This window comes from Mauremys reevesii, linkage group 9 (assembly GCF_016161935.1).
Source record: "Mauremys reevesii isolate NIE-2019 linkage group 9, ASM1616193v1, whole genome shotgun sequence".
Lineage (NCBI taxonomy): Eukaryota > Metazoa > Chordata > Testudines > Geoemydidae > Mauremys > Mauremys reevesii.
Window position 1 is genome coordinate 14,632,018 of NC_052631.1, and position 20,193 is coordinate 14,652,210.

General features: G+C 39.6%; 1 protein-coding gene across 14 annotated transcripts in view; it reads right to left on the bottom strand.

Moving 5' to 3' along the window:
• FNDC3B (fibronectin type III domain containing 3B) overlaps positions 1-20,193 on the bottom strand; it is a 363,980-nt gene that overhangs the window by 117,395 nt on the left and 226,392 nt on the right. For all 14 annotated transcript variants that reach the window (XR_005584676.1, XM_039488529.1, XM_039488540.1 and 11 more), the window contains 3 exons: positions 12,040-12,098; positions 2,306-2,463; positions 975-1,034 (listed from right to left, as the gene is read on the bottom strand). Coding sequence is in view for 13 of the 14 variants with exons in the window: in XM_039488529.1 (XP_039344463.1) it covers positions 975-1,034; positions 2,306-2,463; positions 12,040-12,098 (277 nt within the window). In the remaining variant the exon portion in view is untranslated. The remainder of the gene's footprint in view (positions 1-974; positions 1,035-2,305; positions 2,464-12,039; positions 12,099-20,193) is intronic.

A 20,193-nucleotide genomic window follows, 5' to 3' on the forward strand; every position in this document is an offset into this window, starting at 1 on the left:
AAACATGCAGTAAAACTTTTAAAGTATCAAGTCAGCTTTATAAAATATACAGATTCTTTCTGACATTATCCTTATAGTTTGAATACTGATAACTGATCATGTCTGAAGAGTATATCCTTCCATCATTCTGCATATAGAATCTTCCATTACAGATGATCCTAGTTCTGCAAAAAAAACTGATCTGGCAATATGAATAGACACCTTCAACAGAGTTTGCATTTGTCATGGGGTCTCAGCTTAAATTCTTAAATGCAATTTCAGTGCAATTTTGTGCACCAATATTTCTGTGCTCATAATTTCCCCATACTCAAACAGACCTTTAGCACAAACTTTTCTTTTTCACAGACAAAAGTTTTGCATAGCCAATATCTGCATTATTAAAATGTACTTTTCATTTGATTTTCAGTGTAAAGTTAAAATCTAGGCAGCTCATAATCACAGAGCTGACCTAAAATATCCAGATGCTGGAAAAATGGTCAAATCAATTTTTTTAGAGACTAGTAAAAGTAATAAAGGGTAGGATAGGTAATGGATGTAACCTACTGGGGAGTCAGTACTACTTATAAAAAAATAGGTTTTATTTACTTTGGTTTTATTTTTCTAACAAACAAACATGATGACACATTGGACAGATGTCAGTCGCTTTATTCAAACACTTTGGCAAGCCTGAGATACACTTTCATACATAGACACTTTAAGGCCTGTTATATACTCTCTAGCCAGTTGATACAGCTATACATCTTTTCTTTCACTTTAGTGATGACAACACTATGATAGACAATGCATTGTTTGAAAATCTCTCTCATAATTTACTGCCTGAGAGATGGAAAACTACTACTGAATACTTAAGGGCTGTTGAGAAAGTACTGTGAAATTCTTGAGCTATATCATGCAGCAGTCAAAAGGCTCCATTTTTTTTTAGATATAATTGAACAGATTATATTTAAGAGATTTTCAGATTCATAACAACTCACCTGACATGATAATCTGTTGCTGGCCTAAGGTCTTTCAGGTTATATTCTAATTCTTCTCCACTGCAGAAAGAAATCATCCATATATCATGAAAAACAGTACCTCAGTTAGTACAGCTATTGAATTTCTGACATCTAGGGGCTCCTACAAATGATTCATTGAAAAAAATAAATAATTTCCAGGGTAGGAAAATAAAAGTAAATAATGTAGGACCAACTTGTCAACAGACTGGAAATCTTTACAAGTTTCCATATTAAAGGAAAGAGAAGTAGTTATGTTTTCCATTTATAAAGTAACACTATCATATGGATTTATTTCTACACAGTCTTTATCTGTACAATTTAACTTACTAGGCCTTTCAACTCTTCCTGAGATATGCTGAAAATGTGACTCAATCATACCCCAGTTCCATGATGTTTTACTTTTATTATTGCAAAGTACCTACTTCAGAAATGCTGAATCATCAAACTGGGTTGGTGAATATTATATCAAAAGATTCTAGCATGGCTTGAACTTCAGCATCTTGCATTAATGCTTCACTTGGGGCCCTCATTTTGAGGTCCTGTCCAATATTATATGCTATATTTGGGCTTGACAGGGAAGTACATAATCCCCATTACTAATAACCACAGCCTGTGCCCATTCAAGTCAATGGCAAAACCAGTGGTTCAGAATTGAACTTTAGATATTGAATGGTTAGAGCTGTGTGTTAAGTTACAGGACATCCTGAGAATGGAGATGAACTTGGCCACAAAAGGTCATTATTATGCTACCTGGATCCCCTTTAGTGAAATTTGTGGAGGACAATTACTTCATAATAGCCAATCTGGCATCTCAGCACTTTTTAAAGTGCACAGAGGATGATTTTGTTGGGGAGCCTATGTAATCCACTGGTGAGTGTATATTACAGGTCCCCCTGTGTGCTGATCTGCAGAGGATATGAGCTGTTACAATCCCCAGCTACAGAAACATGGCTGTTAAACTCACACTGTAGCAGCTCTTGGTTTTAGCTCTGGCAGGTGGCTGTCACATCAGGAATATGTTTTGATAACTTGAGGGACAGGAAATGTAGCTCTATTCTTTGGAGAGGGACGAGGCAGAAAGTGACAACATGTGCCAGGTCTGCTGGGGGGTGGCTCCTCCCACACACACATGCGCTCAATCAATTTGCAGGAAACTTTTTCAGGTGCGGCTAGAATTACCAAAACTGGGCCAAAATACTTTTTTTGTGAAATTGGTAGGACACAAGGGCAGGACTTGAAGAACCAGGATAGCTCATGTTTTAACTAAAATATAAACATAGAACAACACATGAAAAAAAGTACATAATTACCTGTAAATTATCTTGTACTTCCCATCCCTCCCTTTGTCTGATAAGGCAACCTCGTAAGTACAAGTGTAAGGCAAGCCATTATTGTGTCTATCCGCACTTAAAAGGCCAGTTGGAGGACACCATGTTAGTAAAACTGTTCTTGCTTGAATATTTGAAACCTATAAAAGAAATGTTAGTCAGTGTGAATTCCAAGTACTGTGTTCTCCTATGAAATATATTTACTCTTTACCAAGTAATTGCTTATGAATACCCCCCCTAAGAGTTATTAAGGAAACTAAGTAGTCATTGGTGAGAGATGAAGAACTGTAATGAACTAGAAACTGGCTGAGAGACAGGAAACAAAGACCTAGGCTTCGCTGGGGACAGTTCAATGATAACCACTTCTCAGGATGCAACACTGATCCAAAAATATCCACAGTGGTATACACAGACTGGAAAAATAAAACAATTTAGGACTGCTTCGGGCCATAAGCCAATCTCTAACTGACAATTGCTAAGAAGAAATTTCCCCTGCTGCAAGCTAGTTATTCCATCCATAATTGTCCATTTAGGGATTCCTTGAACCTTCTTCTGAAGCATAAACTGCTGGCCACCATTGGAGACAGCATACTAGACTAAATGGGTCACTGGAGGTGCACCTGTTAGGAATTATCATGGTCCTGTCTGACCTTAAAGTCTATGAGTCTATATGTCCAAATAATCTTAGCGCGGACAGAACCTAAAACTAGCACAGCTTTTTTTCTCTCTGCTACATTTCTTAACAGGACAATCTGCTGGCATAATGCCAGAAGCATCATAGTCATCATAGGCCTGTACAGTAGCTTCCATTTGAATAGACTTCTGAATCCATGCTGAGAGAGGAAAAAACGTTAATGCTTCTAAAAATCAATGTTTACAGTGGCTATCCTGGAAAGAAAGTACTGTACTTCTAAGTAACTCTTCTGAAGAAATCCCTGAGAAATCATTTTATAGCCCTGAGCACTCTGCCACATAATCACTTGAGTTTAGATAATGAAAATGACTAATCTCTTAAAATTGCAATGTCAAATGTAACAGTGAAAAAAATAGCCTACGTGAGGAGGAGCTGAAGTTACATTCCAGCACACAAGGTTTTATGTTTCTTATTAATTTCTGCTATGTCAACTTTTACAAGTTTTATCATTCTAGCAGATTCCTCCAAAAAACTTATAGAGCAAAAATCTCTGTTATTTCAGAATGTGTAAGAAGCTGAATGATTTAGAGACTCAGTTATACATTTTCTATACTTTTCCACATAAATCTGGCACTCCTCTCCCATTAATGATAACAGTACTTGCAAAACTAATCCTCTCCCATTAATGATAACAGTACTTGCAAAACTAATGTGCTGTGCAACTGTTCTTGGAATTTACTCTTTGAGGTCCAACATAGCTTTCAAAAATGTAGTTTCATTGGGATGTGGCTGGAATATCCAAGTTTAAAGACTCACTTTCCTGCAAGAAAGAGCTCTGGAAATCTCTAATGCAGATTATTTAACATCTCATCTGAAAAATACATTGCCTCTAGCTGAAAAGCACCCCAGCTATTGTTCCTGATCTTGATATATTAAGCAGATGCCTTCTAAACCAACTCCTAAATCTGAGATTTTTTAACATACTGAGAAGGGGGTGAAACCATAAAGTGTTTCTCATCTTAATGTAAACATTGCTCACAAAGTTACCAACAACATTTTAGTTTAATGTCAGTAAACTTAGTTAACCATGCCCAAAATAAAATATCTCTGCAACATAAGTTGAAATTGTAGAACATGAAATGTTAAGTAGTATCAAAAAATTTTCTCAAGAACCATTTGCAGATTAGTTTTACACCAATTTTCTTATCATTTCTTGTTCTCCTACTGTTGTCCTAGAGGTAACACAATCACTGTTTGCTTCAAACAACTCAACTGGTTAAAAATTGCACTGGATTAGCCAGACATCTATAAGAAAAGCTCAAAGTCTCAAGTCAGACAAAGCAATTGAAATCTCTTAGGTATCCTAACAGAATGAAATCATAGCCAAAACTAAACACATTTACAGTTAAAAAATTACATTTGATATCAATTAAGTATTTTACAGGCCAAAGAGAATTTAGCAATAAAAAAGATCCAAATGGTATTTTTTTTTTGGACATACATTACTACCAGATGAACTACTGTGAGATTTCTTCTGTTATTATGGACATATGCTTGCATAATTGTTTTTCATACATTCAGACAGGGATTTGGAACTCGATACACAATATCCAGCCAATGTTCTATTGAACATTTTTTTTATGACTACTAGCTAGGACACACGTATATATGCTCTCTATTTGGTAAAAAGCCTTGTCCTTTAATGAACTTCAGTGATTTGTAGAAAGTCAAGTTTCTCTTAATGTAAGAGAAACAGTAAATCGTATGGGCAACCCACAAGAAATACAGGTACACACTTAATACTTTGAAGTCAACAGGGCTCTGCACAGGCTGGTTCACATAAGGATAAAAGCTTACTATGGCTATCAGCTAAGGGAGTTGTTCCATTAGCTGAAGTGCTACAGGTTTAAGCTTTTGGTGCTGAATATCCAGGTTTCAATTCTTCTACTGACTTGTGATGGTGGTGGTGGTGAACACACAGTAATGGCTGATGTCACAAATTGAGTTTTAAAATAAACAGGTAACCAACAATTAAAATAATTTCTAAGTGAACCCTGAAAGTGCCAAACAGGTTTTCTGACACCCTCGCAAAGCCTGCATGGCGCGCACTAAAGGTTATTTATACATAAATGGGATTAATTGTTAGATGAAGTGACAAACTGAAATTTGGAGTCCACATTTTTAGCATGGCAAACCACAATAGTACTATCCTCAGGAGAGTGAGAATTTGGAACAAATAAATTTGTATGACTTCATGGAAATACAATCTGCTGTCCAGTGAGCCAACAGGTTCAGTCTGAAACCACAGTCTCCGGCCACAGGTTGTGTATCTTCAATGTTTTCTTTAATGAGTGGCTAAGTTGCTTCTTGGTATGAACAAATAACTTCTGCAAGGATCAATGAATATTATGCTTGCTATGGAGGAAAGAATATAGGCCCAACTATTCAACTTCCAAACAATAGGCATGATCCTGAAAAGTGCTCAGTGCTATTTGTCCCAATGGCAGTTGAAGGAGCTGAACATCTTTCAGAAGATACTGAGCACTTGGGCAAGATCTGGCCCAATACCTATTCTTGAACTGTTTCTTTATGCGTATGAGAGCGCCATAGCTATTCCAAACCCACTGAAGTCAATGACAAAGTTCCTCTTGTCAAGACAATGCAATTAAGAACATAAGAATAGCCATACTGTGTCAGACCAAAGGTCCATCTAGCCCAGTATTCTATCTTCTGACAGTGGCCAATGCCAGGTGCTTCAGAGGGAATGAACAGAACAGGTAATCATCAAGTGATACATCCCCTGTTGCCCATTCCTAGCTTCTGGCAAACAGAGCCTAGGGACATCATCCCTGCCCGTCCTGGCTAATAGCCGTTGATGGATCCTATCCTCCATTAACTTATTTAGTTCTTTTTTGAACCCTGTTTATAGTCTTGGCCTTCACAACATCCTCTGGCAAAGAGTTCCACGGATTGACTGTGCATTGTGTGAAAAAATACTTAATTTTATTTGTTTTAAGACTGCTGCCTAATAATTTCATGTGGTGACCCCTAGTTCTTGTGTTATGAGGAGTAAATAACACTTCCTTATTTACTTTCTCCACACCAGTCATGATTTTACAGATTTCTATCATATCCACTGTGAGTCATCTCTTTTCCGACCTGAAAAGTCCTAGTCCTATTAATCTCTCCCCATATGGAAGCTGTTCCATACCCCTAATCATTTTTGTTGCCCTTTTCTGTACCTTTTTCAATTCCAATAAATCTTTTTTGAGATGGGGCGACCAGATCTGTACGCAGTATTCAAGATGTGGGAGTACCATGGATTCATATAGAGGCAATATGATATTTTCTCTCTTATTATCTATCCCTTTCCTAATAATTCCCAACATTCTGTTAGCTTTTTTGACTGTAGCTGCACATTGAGTGGATGTTTTCAGAGAATGACTCCCAGATCTCTTTCTTGAGTGGTAATAGCTAATTTAGGGCTATACCTGGAACCAGCTAGAGCGAATGGCCCAGGATAGAAGACTCTGGAGATCTGTGGTTGGCGGCCCATACCCCGGTTGGGGTGACGGGCATGAATGAATGAAATGAATGAATAGCTAATTTAGACCCCATCATTTTATATGCATAGTTGGGATTATGTTTTCCAATGTGCATTACTTTTCATTTATCAACATTGAATTTCATCTGCCATTTTGTTGCCCAGTCACCCAGTTTTGTGAGATCCCTTTGTAACAATTAGCTGTCTGCTTTGGACTTAACTATCTTGAGTAGATTCGTATCATCTGTAAATTTTGCCTCCTCACTGCTTATTCCTTTTTTCAGATCATTTATGAATATCTTGAATGGTACTAGTCCCAGTACAGACCCCTGGGGGACACCACTATTTACCTCTCTCCATTCTGAAAACTGACCATTTTTTCCTACACTTTGTTTCCCATATTTTAACCAGCTACTGATCTATGAGAAGACTTTCCCTCTTATCTTACTCCAGCTTTCCAAAGCTTAAACCGGGAGGTCAGATTCTGATCCATTTCATGAATTTCATTTCATTATAACATCTACTCTTCTTTCCTCAGCCAGTCTGTGACTGTTAACCAAAGAATTTTTTTCAGACCAGTTTTATATGACTCAAGAGAAGAAGGAGCTTCCACTACTTCTCCATTGGAAATAGAATGCTTTTATTCTATTAAACACTGAACTTGCAGTACTGGTATAAAATACTTAAATGTGGTATTAATTCTAAACAGGAAATACTTCTGCATAGGATTTGTTCATTTTTAATGCTGTCTTAATTCTAACCTACCAAAATATTAAAAACTGGAAGATTTCTTTATCATTTGGGGAGATGATTCCCCTTTGTGTACTGTCTTTACGCAGATAAGGCCCATGCTGTCAGAAGTACCTTTTCCAGTTGGGTAACATGAGCCACTTTGCCCTACAAGCTATTGTATTTGATTTTTACAGATTTTTTTTTTTTTTTTTTAAGGTCGAGAAGTCACTACACATTCTTTGTCATGGGAGTTTTCTGTGTCTAGTAAAAAGCACAGCTAATTAGTTCCTGCAAGCTTCTCAGCTTACATGGTAAATGTCTGCTTTATAAGCTACCGAAAAGGTGGTGGACCAAATAAAGAATCCCAACCCTTGCACTACTTTATTAAAGTTACAAGACTGATAAATATCAGTTCTTTCAGTCATTCAGGTAATGAACAAGGGCCAACATTTCCATACAAGTTTACTTTGAGATTTTGGGCTAGTGTTCACAGGCCTTTGGTGATTTGGGGAGGTTTATTGTAAGTGTGCGAACTACACTGAATGAAGCATTCCTTTGCTCCCCAGAGGGCAATGTTTGAAGGACTTGTGGGTCGAATGAGCTCATGGCTTTTACAAGGTCAAGTTTTCCCTTTCAAATCATGGTCTGACACTGCAGTCCTTAGTCAGGCAAAAATCCCAATGACTTGAAAGGACAGCAGGAACAGGCTCTTTATTACAAAGCCAATCTTCATTTGAACTCAGACCCAGCATACCTGTATTGCTTCTTTACCTCCCCCCACACCCTCCTACACAGCAGTTGTCAGCGTTTGCTGAAAGGATGCAATAACCTTTCAAGCATCTCTGCAGCCACTTAGATCTGTTCCATTGTAGTTGAACACAACAGCGGCACTCAGCCATTTTTGAAGCTTTGCCTCGGGTTTCTCCTCTCTTAGGAAGATGGCTGCTTCAGAGAATGAGTACCTTGTCTGTGACATTAGGAACTGGAAACTCAGTAGGATTTCAGGTTAAACAAACAATCCTCGGAAAAAATCTAATCCTTTAAAGAGCTGCCTTATAAAAGAGAAAATTTGGTATGATCTACGTGAAATCTCCCAAAATAGGTGGCAACATTAGATAATGTCTCATTGCTTGAATTTCAGTCCACTTCCAATTGATTCACTGATGCCTCATTACTTCATTTGTTTTACATACATGGTATTTTGTTTATTAAACAATTTTATTTTTCTCTTTTATAAACGTTCTGCTTGGGCTACAAATATTTTACTACTATTGAAGCAATGGCATTACACACCATTTTTCTCAGTAAAAACTACATGTACACGTTATATACAGGTAGAGTGTATATGTTATATACATGTACACACACACACAACAACAAATGATGGTAGCCTATGTTATTGTTATGAGCTGAGTGAAGACTTGTTATGGGTTGAGTTAAAACACCATTGAGATTGATAGGTGTGAACTCACCCTTCAGTTAATATAACTATAAGCATATGCACCACCTAAGACAAAAGTAGTCAGCACCCACTCAGGAGCTTTTGTCTGAGTATTGTTTCGGATAGGTGTGTGTAGGAAAAAAGATCACGCAAACTCAGGACAGACAGGAACAGACAGAGAGAGACAGTGAGAAAGAGACAGCCTGAAGGGGCAGATGAAAATATGGAAGAAACCTGGGAAAAGGTTTTTGGGCCAGGGTGCAGATAAGAGTGTGCTCTGGTATTGTGGAGCAAAAGAAGCTGTTTTCTGCTATCAATTCTCTCTATGTTCAAAGTCACAGGACTTCATTCGTTCTTTGAAAATAAACAAAACTGCACCAAACAAATACCCGACTATCAGAAATTTCTACTCCTTTCTGGAACGCCACCAGGGCCCCAAACTTGGATTAGCCACTCAGGTGAAAAAAGGGAAGCAATATAAATTTATTATTAGCATGAGGTTGTGATAGCCTTGTTACTTATGAGTGTTAAAGTTACAGGGAAGTACGCGGGTCATCCCAAACATGTACCAATACAAGGGTCACACCACACCATCATGTATTCAGCAGGTGCCCCACCCCCAAACCCCTATAAAAGCTATTTTAGGAATGTTCTACAGAGTTTAAAAATGGTACTATTGTTTTATCCCTCTGCCTGTAAAGCGAAGTTTCTTAGGCTTTGTCTACACTGGACTTTCGTTGGCAAAACTTTTGTCATTCAGCCGAACGACAAAAAGTTTTGCCAATGAAAAGCGCCAGTGTGAACAGCACTTTGTCGGCAGGTGAGCGCTCTCCTGCTGACAAACAGCGGCTACGCTGCATGCCTTTTAGTGGCATGGCTGTAGTGGCACAGCTGTGTCGCTAAAAAGTACATAGTGTAGACATAGCCATAGTTATCATGAGTCCAATTATACAGGATTCAGAGGTAACCACAGAAACTTCTAAAATAGCTTCTCTCTACAAAAAATGCCCAAAGAATTTTCAGGATCTTCCAAGGTTAGATATTCCTCCTGTCTAATGGTATCAGTCTCCTGTATCTAGCTCTGGAATATTCCATGATACTCTGAGTTCCTTTCCCAGGTCTGAAGAAGAGCTCTATGTAGCTCAATAGCTTGTGTCTCTTACCAGCAGAAGTTGGTCCAATAAAATATATTATCTCACCCACCTTGTCTCTCTAAGCAGATATTAAAACAGCCATTGATGCCATTTTGGGCCACTGTAACTTTGAGTGTGCACGTTTGAGGAGCGGACGATTCCACATTTGAAGGGGGGGAAGGAAGGAAGGAAAGTTTCTTTTTAAAATGGTGGCTTTGGAGACTTGTCAGAGGTTTAGAATGTTGGCCGCAGTCTCAGAGATGGATCAGTGGGCAAAGTGCCTTTGAGCATATCCATTCTCAGGCCTCAAGCCATCGCTAGTCTTTGGGTAGAATCATATGATTCACCCATTCTCAGGCCAGGCCTTGGGCAGCATTCCCTTGGTACTAACTGCATCTCAGCAGGTCTGATTGACCCTCAGACCCTGCAGTTCTGTTCCCTCCAGGGGCAATGACAGTGGCATCCAGAAATCAAACAGCCTTCTTAAAGCAGAGTGCTATTTATTTTGAAAGCATTTAAGAGAAGACAGATCTTAAAAAATAAACCAGTCTATATACCGGTACATGCTTGTCTTTTGTTAAGGCGCACCATTCCCTGGATCTGAGAAAGCCCCACTCCTTTAGAGTCCCTCTGGGGAGTCTCTCTCTGTGGGCTTGGCTACACTTACAAATTTGCAGCGCTGCAGCAGGGTGTGAAAACACACCCTCTGCAGCGCTGCAAATTGCGGCGCTACAAAGCCCCAGTGTAATCAAAGCCCCAGCGGCTGGGCGCCGCCCAGCGCTGTCGCGTTATTCCCCACAGGGAGAGAGTACGGACAGCGGAGAGAGAGTTCCCAGCGCTGGCGCTTTGACTACACTTAGCGCCAGCGCGCTGCCAAGCGCTGCGCCGCAGCGCGCGCGCTTTTTAAGCCGCAGCAGTTAGCTTTTCTCCCTGAATAGCTGCTGACAAGTGACACGCACATACCTTACTCTCCTGAGAAGAGCCTTTTAACTGTTTAGTGTTCTTTTGATCTCTGGGCTTGCTGCCTGGTAATACAAAGCTTGCATCTTCATTGGCGACAGGATATAGTATCCTCAAAGCTAACAGTTTCCCCCATTGTCTTGTCACTGCCCCCCAACCATTTGTTTGGAGATTCTTACCAGGATCCACTGGGTTGCTTCCCTGCTTGTTTTTCCCACAGCTCCCTATTAAGCTAGAACAATATATTCATACTGGAAAGTCTTACAACCCATCATACAATAACAGCACCTCACTAACCAGGTCACAGATAATGTTTATAAATTATTTCGTCTCAATATTCTTAGAGTATACTCACTACATAGCAATTCTACAGCAGTCACAACAGTGAACTAGTTTTCCTCTGCAGAACTATCCACTGCTCATGAATATACACCAAGGGCATGTTACTTGCAATAGAACAGTACAGAGGAGTTAGCCAAAAACTATGAGGTCAATCACATTTGTCATGGCACATTTGTTTGTAGGGAAAAAAATCAATTGGGGGGGGGGGGGGGAAGGCTGCATGAACCATTGCAACTTCAAGTCAGCAGGGATTTAGATTCCCCATTTATTCCTTCATTGCATAAGGCCCTGATCCTGCAAACAGATGCATTGGTGCAGACTTTAAAGTGTATGGAGTCCAGACTATTATGTGAACATAATGTCTGCACTGGTGCATCTGTCTGCAGGACTGGGGTCTAAACTGCAACAGAAACATATTTTCCACACTTTTCAATGTTATTAAATAATACAATTTGTTTTTTTCTTGTCAGAGTTTTGGTTTTTAATTCCTAATTTATTATTTCAAATTAAAGTTTTTTGGGGGCAGGGGACAGGAGAATTGATATCAAGTAATTAAATATTTTTATTATTTATGTTCTTATATGTGCATTACCTTATACAACACATTAATTAAATTAGTAAATTAATAAATTCATCCAAGGATTTCAAAGTGCTCTACAAATAGCCATTAATTAAGCTCCAGCATATGCTATAAGACACCTAGAAATTATGCCCACTGTATGGACTGGGATTTTTGCCTCAGTGTGTACTTTGGACTGCAAAACTGTGATCCATAAAAATGTTCTTGGATGAAAATACATTTATACAACATTCTAGCATATAATAATTCAGATGCCACCCTGTATTTCACCAGCATTATACCATGGACAAAAAAAAATACACTTGGCATATTTGTGAAGTCATCTTTTTTTGTAAATCTGGAACACGTACCTGTGGTTTCTCTATTCCAGAAAGAATGTCTTGAACTCTTTTGGTTTCTGAGTCATATTCTGTAAAACAGACAGGAAAAAAGTAAATTACCACCATTAGATGGCAACAATGTCATCAAACTCTATATTCCTCCATTGTGAAGTTTTTACTAGGAAAGAGACAGAGAACAGTAGGGCTGGTTTGTAAGAAACAGTTTCCTGCGGCACAGTTTGCTCTTATGTAACAATGGCAGAAGAAATACAATGTATAGTTCCTTATATATGAATATGAAAAATATGGTATAAGAATGAATGGCCAATGACATTTTCAAGCCTTACTGACTGCAGCTACAGAGCTGACATTCACAGACTTCCTAAACTGATTAACATTTGGTTTCATGTGGCCAACCCCCGGCCCACCTCCCCCAAACACACACAAAAAACTTAGTTCCACAAATATACTGCAAAAAGACACAGGGTATTCTATAAGTCAATTAATGTTAAGATTAATCTGGCTTATTAACCAAAAATATCTTTATTCTGTCATCCATGGAGCTCCACTGCAAGGAGAGTCCTCACTTTCCTACTTAGAGCCCACTCTGCTGGAAAATTAATAGCCTTTTTATTTTAATGGAAGTGTGCTGGCCAAACATATTATCTTTCACAAAAAAATAAAGTAATTATACCACAAACAAACAAATAAAAACAAAATGAGCAGGACTCTTGATATAGCAGAATAAAATTCTGACACAGGGAATGTGAAACTCATGAAGAAAAAAAACGGCAGGTTTAAATCAAAACCTCCAGAAATGGTTACTCCCCAAAAGGCTGACCTATTTCTTGAAGCTCAAGAATTTGCCCATTTTTGTCAAAAACCTGCTTGGAAAAAAAAAATACCACCACCATTTAAAAAAAGTTCCATGCACTAGCATGCCAAAAATTTAAAACTGGTTGAGTACTGACAGGCAAAACTCCAATGTAAATGCTCATCTCCTCCTGAAAGAATGTGCCTCAGTGTATAGTGGGAACGACAGCCGGACTGCCTCCTATAATCTGGAGTGCTTTTCCGTCTAAGCCACTTGACAAAAATTAACCTAAGCTAAATCTGAATAAGAGGAAGATAGCAGGGCCATTTTTTCCCACAGTCTTAACGCACTTTACCAGTTGTCCGAAGCGTATAAATTAGCATGCTTCTGTATGGCTAAGACAAATCTGACTTGACAACTATACAGATGGGCATGACCCCGCTGAGAGAAGACCCAGATGTTGATGCAAATACAAAGTTTGTCAATGATTAGGGGACTTTGGGGATTCAGTGTTCCCTTTAGTTCTACTGCAGAAGCAGCCCTGAGCCATGAAATTTGGATCCAGATCTGAAAATTCTGAAGGGGTTCAGAACCAGTGCTGTGGGCCCACTTCTAAAGAATGTCAGTATGAAACTGGTTCTACGCCTACAGTGGGTAAGAGAATGCTGTTACTATGCCACTGAAAGTTTCTTTTATGGTCATTACGTCACCCTCAATTACAGCCCCAGAAGCTAAGTTTGAATCTTTCTTGACCTTAAATCCTGAACATGTGGGCTGAATTCTCTCTCCTCAGTCTGCTTTCTAGCAAGGGTTCTATCTGTGGCACCCTAACTAAGAGATGAAAATCAACCCTAAAGCTCAATGAAATTTCACTTCCCTCTCCTTGTGAAAAATGATAGCTTTGTACAGTAACTAAGCCCTTTTTGATGCCTTGCAGACAAAGGGCTGCAGGCTTAAGCCATTCCAAGTCCTGGAGCTGAATAATGAGACCTAAGAGAGTAGGGTATCCCCAGCAATGACAAAAATGTAAAGGCATCAGCTTTCTAACCAAAGTTAACATATCCCTGATCCTAGGGAAGCTTTTGATTCCAGTTCACTAAGTACATAGTCTGCACACGTGCACACGCCTGCTACCTCAGCCACCCACATTCCTCCAGGCTCAGAACGGCTTGGTGCCAGATGCACAATGCCTGTCATCATGATTGTCCACATGCAGTAGAGGTCAGTTTAGAGCTGGAAGCAAGTAAAAGAAACTTCATCAGAGAACTCAGGCAAGTAAAAAGACCAATGTCGATGTAACTCAGGAGAGATGAGAAGTGGCAAGGTGACTCATCTATGAATGAATTTAATCCACATGACCAAACAGCTAACTCTTTAAAGGACCACTGATGCTCAGCACTCGGTATGGAAGGTTCTGATGGCAAGATGTTTTTCCCACCCTGAGGGCACTCACATAACACTTGAAAATTAATTTATTTAATCACAAAAGTAGCCCTGACCCCCACCACTGACATTTTGCTGTAGAGTGCAATCATTTGGTGTCATCCACAGCAAAGCATTCCAGTACAAAAGACTACAAACCACCAACATCAGTGCTAATGGCACCCCTGCATGTTGGCAGTTTCATAGGGGGGGGGGGGATCAAGGTCTGACGAGTATCAGAGATTGATTTGCCCCTTTTTGCACTTCCAGTTGTTTCTGTGGTTTGAAGCACTGAGGCACACAGTGGCAGGGAAACATATTGAAACTTGCACTGCCATTACTTGTGCTGTTGAACAGACAATGTTCTCAGGGAAGTTAGTCCCACACTCAAATTACAACCCAGTTCCAAATCTGCTTTTATATCGGTTTAATAAACCAAGGAAGAATTTTCATTTTTGAACATTCATTTAAAAAGTCAACCTCAAGGGTGTTCTGCAAATATTGAAACAGGCAGACAATGGGATACAGAATGCACTGCAGTCCTTTCCCGTATCAGCAAAAGTGCCAGGATTGTGCAGGAAAAATATAAGACTTACAAACTTAATGCAAGGAACATATAAACGTCACGCCTAGTTGAGGACATCTGCATATTCCATTCATGACGTTCGCACCATTCATTCATGATCCCTGCACTCTTGGAGGTATGAGTTACCTTAGGCTTACTCCACTGCTGCTAATACCATAAACCATTCAATCTTTTAAGAAAGGAAATAATTGCAACAATGTATACAAGGAGAGAGAAGAGCTGTTCATCATATGAACTTTCAGATCACTATATTATACAAAGCGGATGCCTGGAAGGTTTAAAAGGCACCACGCTGCATGTGGTATACAAGGAGAGAGAAGAGCTGTTCATCATATGAACTTTCAGATCACTATATTATACAAAGCGGATGCCTGGAAGGTTTAAAAGGCACCACGCTGCATTCAGGCACAATGATAATGATGTCAAGTATCAGAGGGGTAGCCGTGTTAGTCTGGATCTGTAAAAGCAGCAAAGAATCCTGTGGCACCTTATAGACTAACAGACGTTTTGCAGCATGAGCTTTCGTGGGTGAATACCCACTTCGTCTGAATACTTCGTGGGTGAATACCCCTTGCATCCGACGAAGTGGGTATTCACCCATGAAAGCTCATGCTGCAAAACGTCTGTTAGTCTATAAGGTGCCACAGGATTCTTTGCTGCTTTTAATGATGATGATGATGACAGATCATAGACCTTAAATGGGAGGAAATATAAACTAAAGAGACAATGGACAATAGAGATGCACATGAAAGTCAAGTAGTAACATAACACCAGTGGAATTGACATATGGCAAAACAGCAACAACTTTTTAATTAAAATGATTAGTGATATTAATTAATTAATTATTATTATAATAATACAGGACAAAGTCACTCACAGAGGTGACAGTTTTATAGCATTTCTTTAGGTTTTTCATTTACTGTTTGATGAACCAGATGAATTCTTATCAGGCTTCTGTGGCTATTGAGGTCTGTTCAATAACAAATATGATCATCCACATCCTTCTGGGCGACACTAGTCTACGGTGAACTAGAGAGATCATGGATCCTTTTCTCAGCAGGATGCTGGTCCTATTTGTCACCAGATGGGGCCAGTCTCTTTGCTAACAACATATTCAAGTATCAAACTTGAGCTCTTTCTCCTGGGCCAACAAGGAACCTTGGGAGCCCTTTGGAGACAGCACATGCTGGGGAAAAAAGAGGATCTTGCATGATTCTATATGCCTCCCTCTGGCTAGCTGTAGCACTGCATTGCCAGTCTCTAGAAGAAGCTGCATCCAGCCCCCATTAACAGAAGGCCTTAGGGAGAATAATGACACTACTGGGTAGTACAGAGCACATAAAAAATGAGTTCTCAACCCAGAGGCCGCAATCTCCAGCTCATGCTGATGTAAAACACCTAACCATGGTTGTCCTGTGCTAATAGAGTAACTTCCACCCTTTAGGCTAAGGAATACAAGTATCATGCAATGACTGTAAGTATGGTAGAGAAGGATTACAAACCCTACTTCTAATGGCCAGCAAATTTTTAAAGACAAAAATATTACCCGTGATTGCTTGAGAAATTGGGAATATGCCCACTTGTTAAAGGGAATCCAGCCTCAAATGGCCAGTTTTGTTTGTTTTTAATCTCTGACCCCTTTCTCACTCTTCCTGGCCTGTCTGAAGTCAGCAAATGAAAGCTGTGTGCGTCAATCTCTCCACATTAATACTAGGAATTGCAGGGCCAAGTAGCTGGCATATACTGTCCTCCTTGTTTGACATCAGCAACAGAAGGTCAGGGAAGAGCTCACTCCAGCACTTTGGATCATTGTCTTCTGAAAAGCTTTTCTACTTCTCATCTGTTTCCTACATCTGTCATGGCAAAACTGTCCATCATAGAAGGAAGTTGAAGGATTCCATGAGTGCTCAGAGGAACCCTCAAGAGGACAATATAAAACCCTCATTTATCGTTTATGAAAAGGGGATACTTCTGAATGCCTCCGAGATGCTATGGCTAGTCCCGAGCTATAAAATTTGATTCCGAATCCAGATCCTGAATTACTCCCAAATTCTGGGTTGTTTGGATTTGGGGTTTTGGTTTGACATTTTATAGTAAAGGGACCAGCTGTAAAATCTGAATCTAGGCTCACATTCTGTTCCCCCAGCCTCCAAAGTTTGGGGGTTTGATTCTGACCCACCCAAACTCACCAAAAGTGAATTTCCCCCAAGAATATAGGGAGGTGATTCTTAATGCTAGAAGCTAGTTCTTGCTGAACTGAAGCCTATAAATTTCTGTTAGCACAAGTCCCTGCTTCTTCCTGTATATACAGTCCAAACATAATTCTTCTACCATTCCAACAGTGCTTTATAAAGCAAGGCAAGTTTAAAAAATACAGAAAAATATATATTAAAGTTTAAATTTTCCACAAATACTGGCTTTCACATTTGCTCAAATAGCAGCTGTTTGAAATAGCTACAAGCCCTAAACTAATTGAAATTTCTCACCATAAATACAGTTTACTGATTTTAGGTTTGTTCTGCATTTTTTCCTTCACAGAAAAAGAAGAGGGCCAGTAGATACTTAGCTGCTGGCTACAGAAAGTATTTACTGTTTCAACAGCCCCTCCATTCCAATGCAATGACATCAGCATGAATGCCTTGCAAACCTTATGTCGCGTTTTCAAGCACAGCACCACGCTTGCAGATACGCCAGTCATAACACAATATGCTTTCTCAGAATTTGTTCCAGATTTACAGGGCTGTGAGTGGCTCAAATACTAGTAATGATCTTTTATCAGTCACATAAAGTGCAAGCTACAATTTGAAAGACACTAAACTCCCCAATATACTATATGCCTCCTTGATAAATTTCTAACTACTATTAATTAAGCCCTTTTTGATATCAAAGCAAGAGACTCACTAGAAATTAACACACAGAGATAGCTGTTCTATAATCTTTGAGATTTTTAGAACCGAATGAGCAAACAATTATTCACACATGAGAACAGAACGCAGAAAAAATAGTAACGATATTGCAATTATTAAATTACAGTTACATTCTGGCTGCCATAGGTGCACAGATGAGCCAGAAACTTAGCAGGCAGTTTTCCTCTCCAGTCTGGCTCCAATCTATAGAGAGAACACACACAACAGGAGTCACAAGAGTGCAATCCATGGCACGGCAGGACAAGGCCAAGGGATCATAGGGAACAGTCAGCATCCTTAGATGTACACCTCTTAAGCTGGTGATACGAATGATATCCCCAAACCATGAAAAGTATGCTGCAGCTAGCAGAAATAATCACTAAGAGTGGGGCCTGTTGTCATAACATGGCCACGGTAATACTGCTTTTGATATGCTTTATTGTGCACTTTCATAGGAAACATTTTCAAACTCAGCCAGAATTAGGGCCCATTATAATTATATGCTTATTAAGGAAACACTCAGAAACCTTCTCTTCAAAACAGCTGTCCCAGTCTAAAATATAAGCAGAGTTAACCCCCAAATTGGACCAAAAATCACTGAAATATTATTTCCATATTGGGGTCTTGGAGATCCCTTTGCACGTCAAAATTGGGGGAAAACCCCACTTAAAACTGACTTTATTAACCAGTGAACTATAAAACTATGAACAAGTTAAAACTTTCCTAGATTCAGAAGCACACTACACAGTACTTGTGCTGGGGTCTAACTGACCCCATGATCAAACACATTTTAAAAAAACCTACACACTATATAGGTGTTGGGATCTAACTGGCTCCATGTTTCGACTTTGAAAACAGATAGCAACAGCACCAATATAAAAGGCACACAGTAAAGTGGCAGTAAATGGCCTCCTACTTTGAACAAATGGCACAAACAGATAATATGTTCTGAACACAAAGTTCTTACACTTCACATGTTTTTGATGTGTTTTTCTGTCTTGTTCTTTGGAACAGCTGTAACATTTTTCCTTTTCTTAGGCTCTGGATCAGTACCCAGCACACTAGATGCTGCTTCCTTAGAAACTTGAGGTAAGTCTGCAATATTCCGTTGCTGCACCAGTGATTTCACCATTTCGGTACCCAAGTCTCTGAGAAACATCCCTCTCTTACACAAAGATTTATTATGCCACATGCAACTCAACAAAATCCAAACGATAGATGCATTCAGACATGCAATGTGCATGTGCAATGCAACAGTGAGCTTTTGTGCCTACCACAGCATCTGTCAAGTGTGGGCTTGCTAGAAAATGTATCTGATGGGTATCTTTGCCAGAAACTCTTCCTAGCAAGTGTAGGCTTCCCAGAAAATCAATTTGACAATGTTATCTTCACAGAAACTCAATTTGCTGGAAAATTGTGATGATACACGAGGCAGACCCTTTTGGTGCATTGCTTTTGAAAAACAAAAACCACTGAAATTATAATAAAAACTATGCTGAAAGATTAATGTAATCATATCCTAGCTGCTGCCTCAAATAAAAACAGTTGTGTCAGAGGAGACGTGTGGGGGGACACGCAGGGTCACTTGCCCCTCCCCTCCCCGAATTCCGTCAGGGTTTGCCAGCCGAGCCTCTCCCTAGGTGGCAGCTCGGTGAAGCTGGTCAGCTGCAAGATGCAGCTGCAGGGAAAGGTAGCAGGAAACAGCTGGGAGCTGCAGGGAGGGGCCGCTGAGGGTAAGAGAAGGGGCGTGACTCAAGCTGTTGGGGGGGTGGCGGGACCTTTACATTGTCCGTTCCCCCCCTCACCCCCCAACTATCAGCAGTTACCAGTCTCCTCTGCTGAAGCTGGAATACCTGAGTAATTAATTTGCAGTTTAACTAACCCCCCCAATACCTTTTAAGTGTCTTTTTTTGCTAAACTAAAACCACCACAGGTATGCAGACAAAACCAATGCTAACAGGTTGTCCTCATCATCGCTTGAGAATACTTAAAGAAAGAAGAGGCAGTGGTTTGTGTCTCACGTTTTATTAAGTTTTTGTACGTGTTTGGGGTCCAAGAGAACACCAAAGACCATAGCAGTGTAGTACTTCCAGTCTCCCCACTGACTAACACTGAGGCATCTACCTGACCTTCTTACCTTTTCAGCAATTTTTTTTTTGCTACACAAAAAATACAATAGGTAGGACTATAAAACCAGTGTCAAAAGACTGACTTCACCCTAGTTTGAGAATAATTAATGTATGGAGAGAGACTGGTTCAGCACAAAAATTTTTGTTTAGACTTTTGTATGCATTAGAATCAGTTAGATCCCAAAACAGTACGGGGGTTAAGCCATGGTCAGGGATTATTGCCAACTATTTCCATAGATACTTGTGTTTGCATTTTCAAATCTAAATATTAAACATTTCTGAGCTCTGCAAACGATACTGAAGCTAATATACATCTTATGAAACACA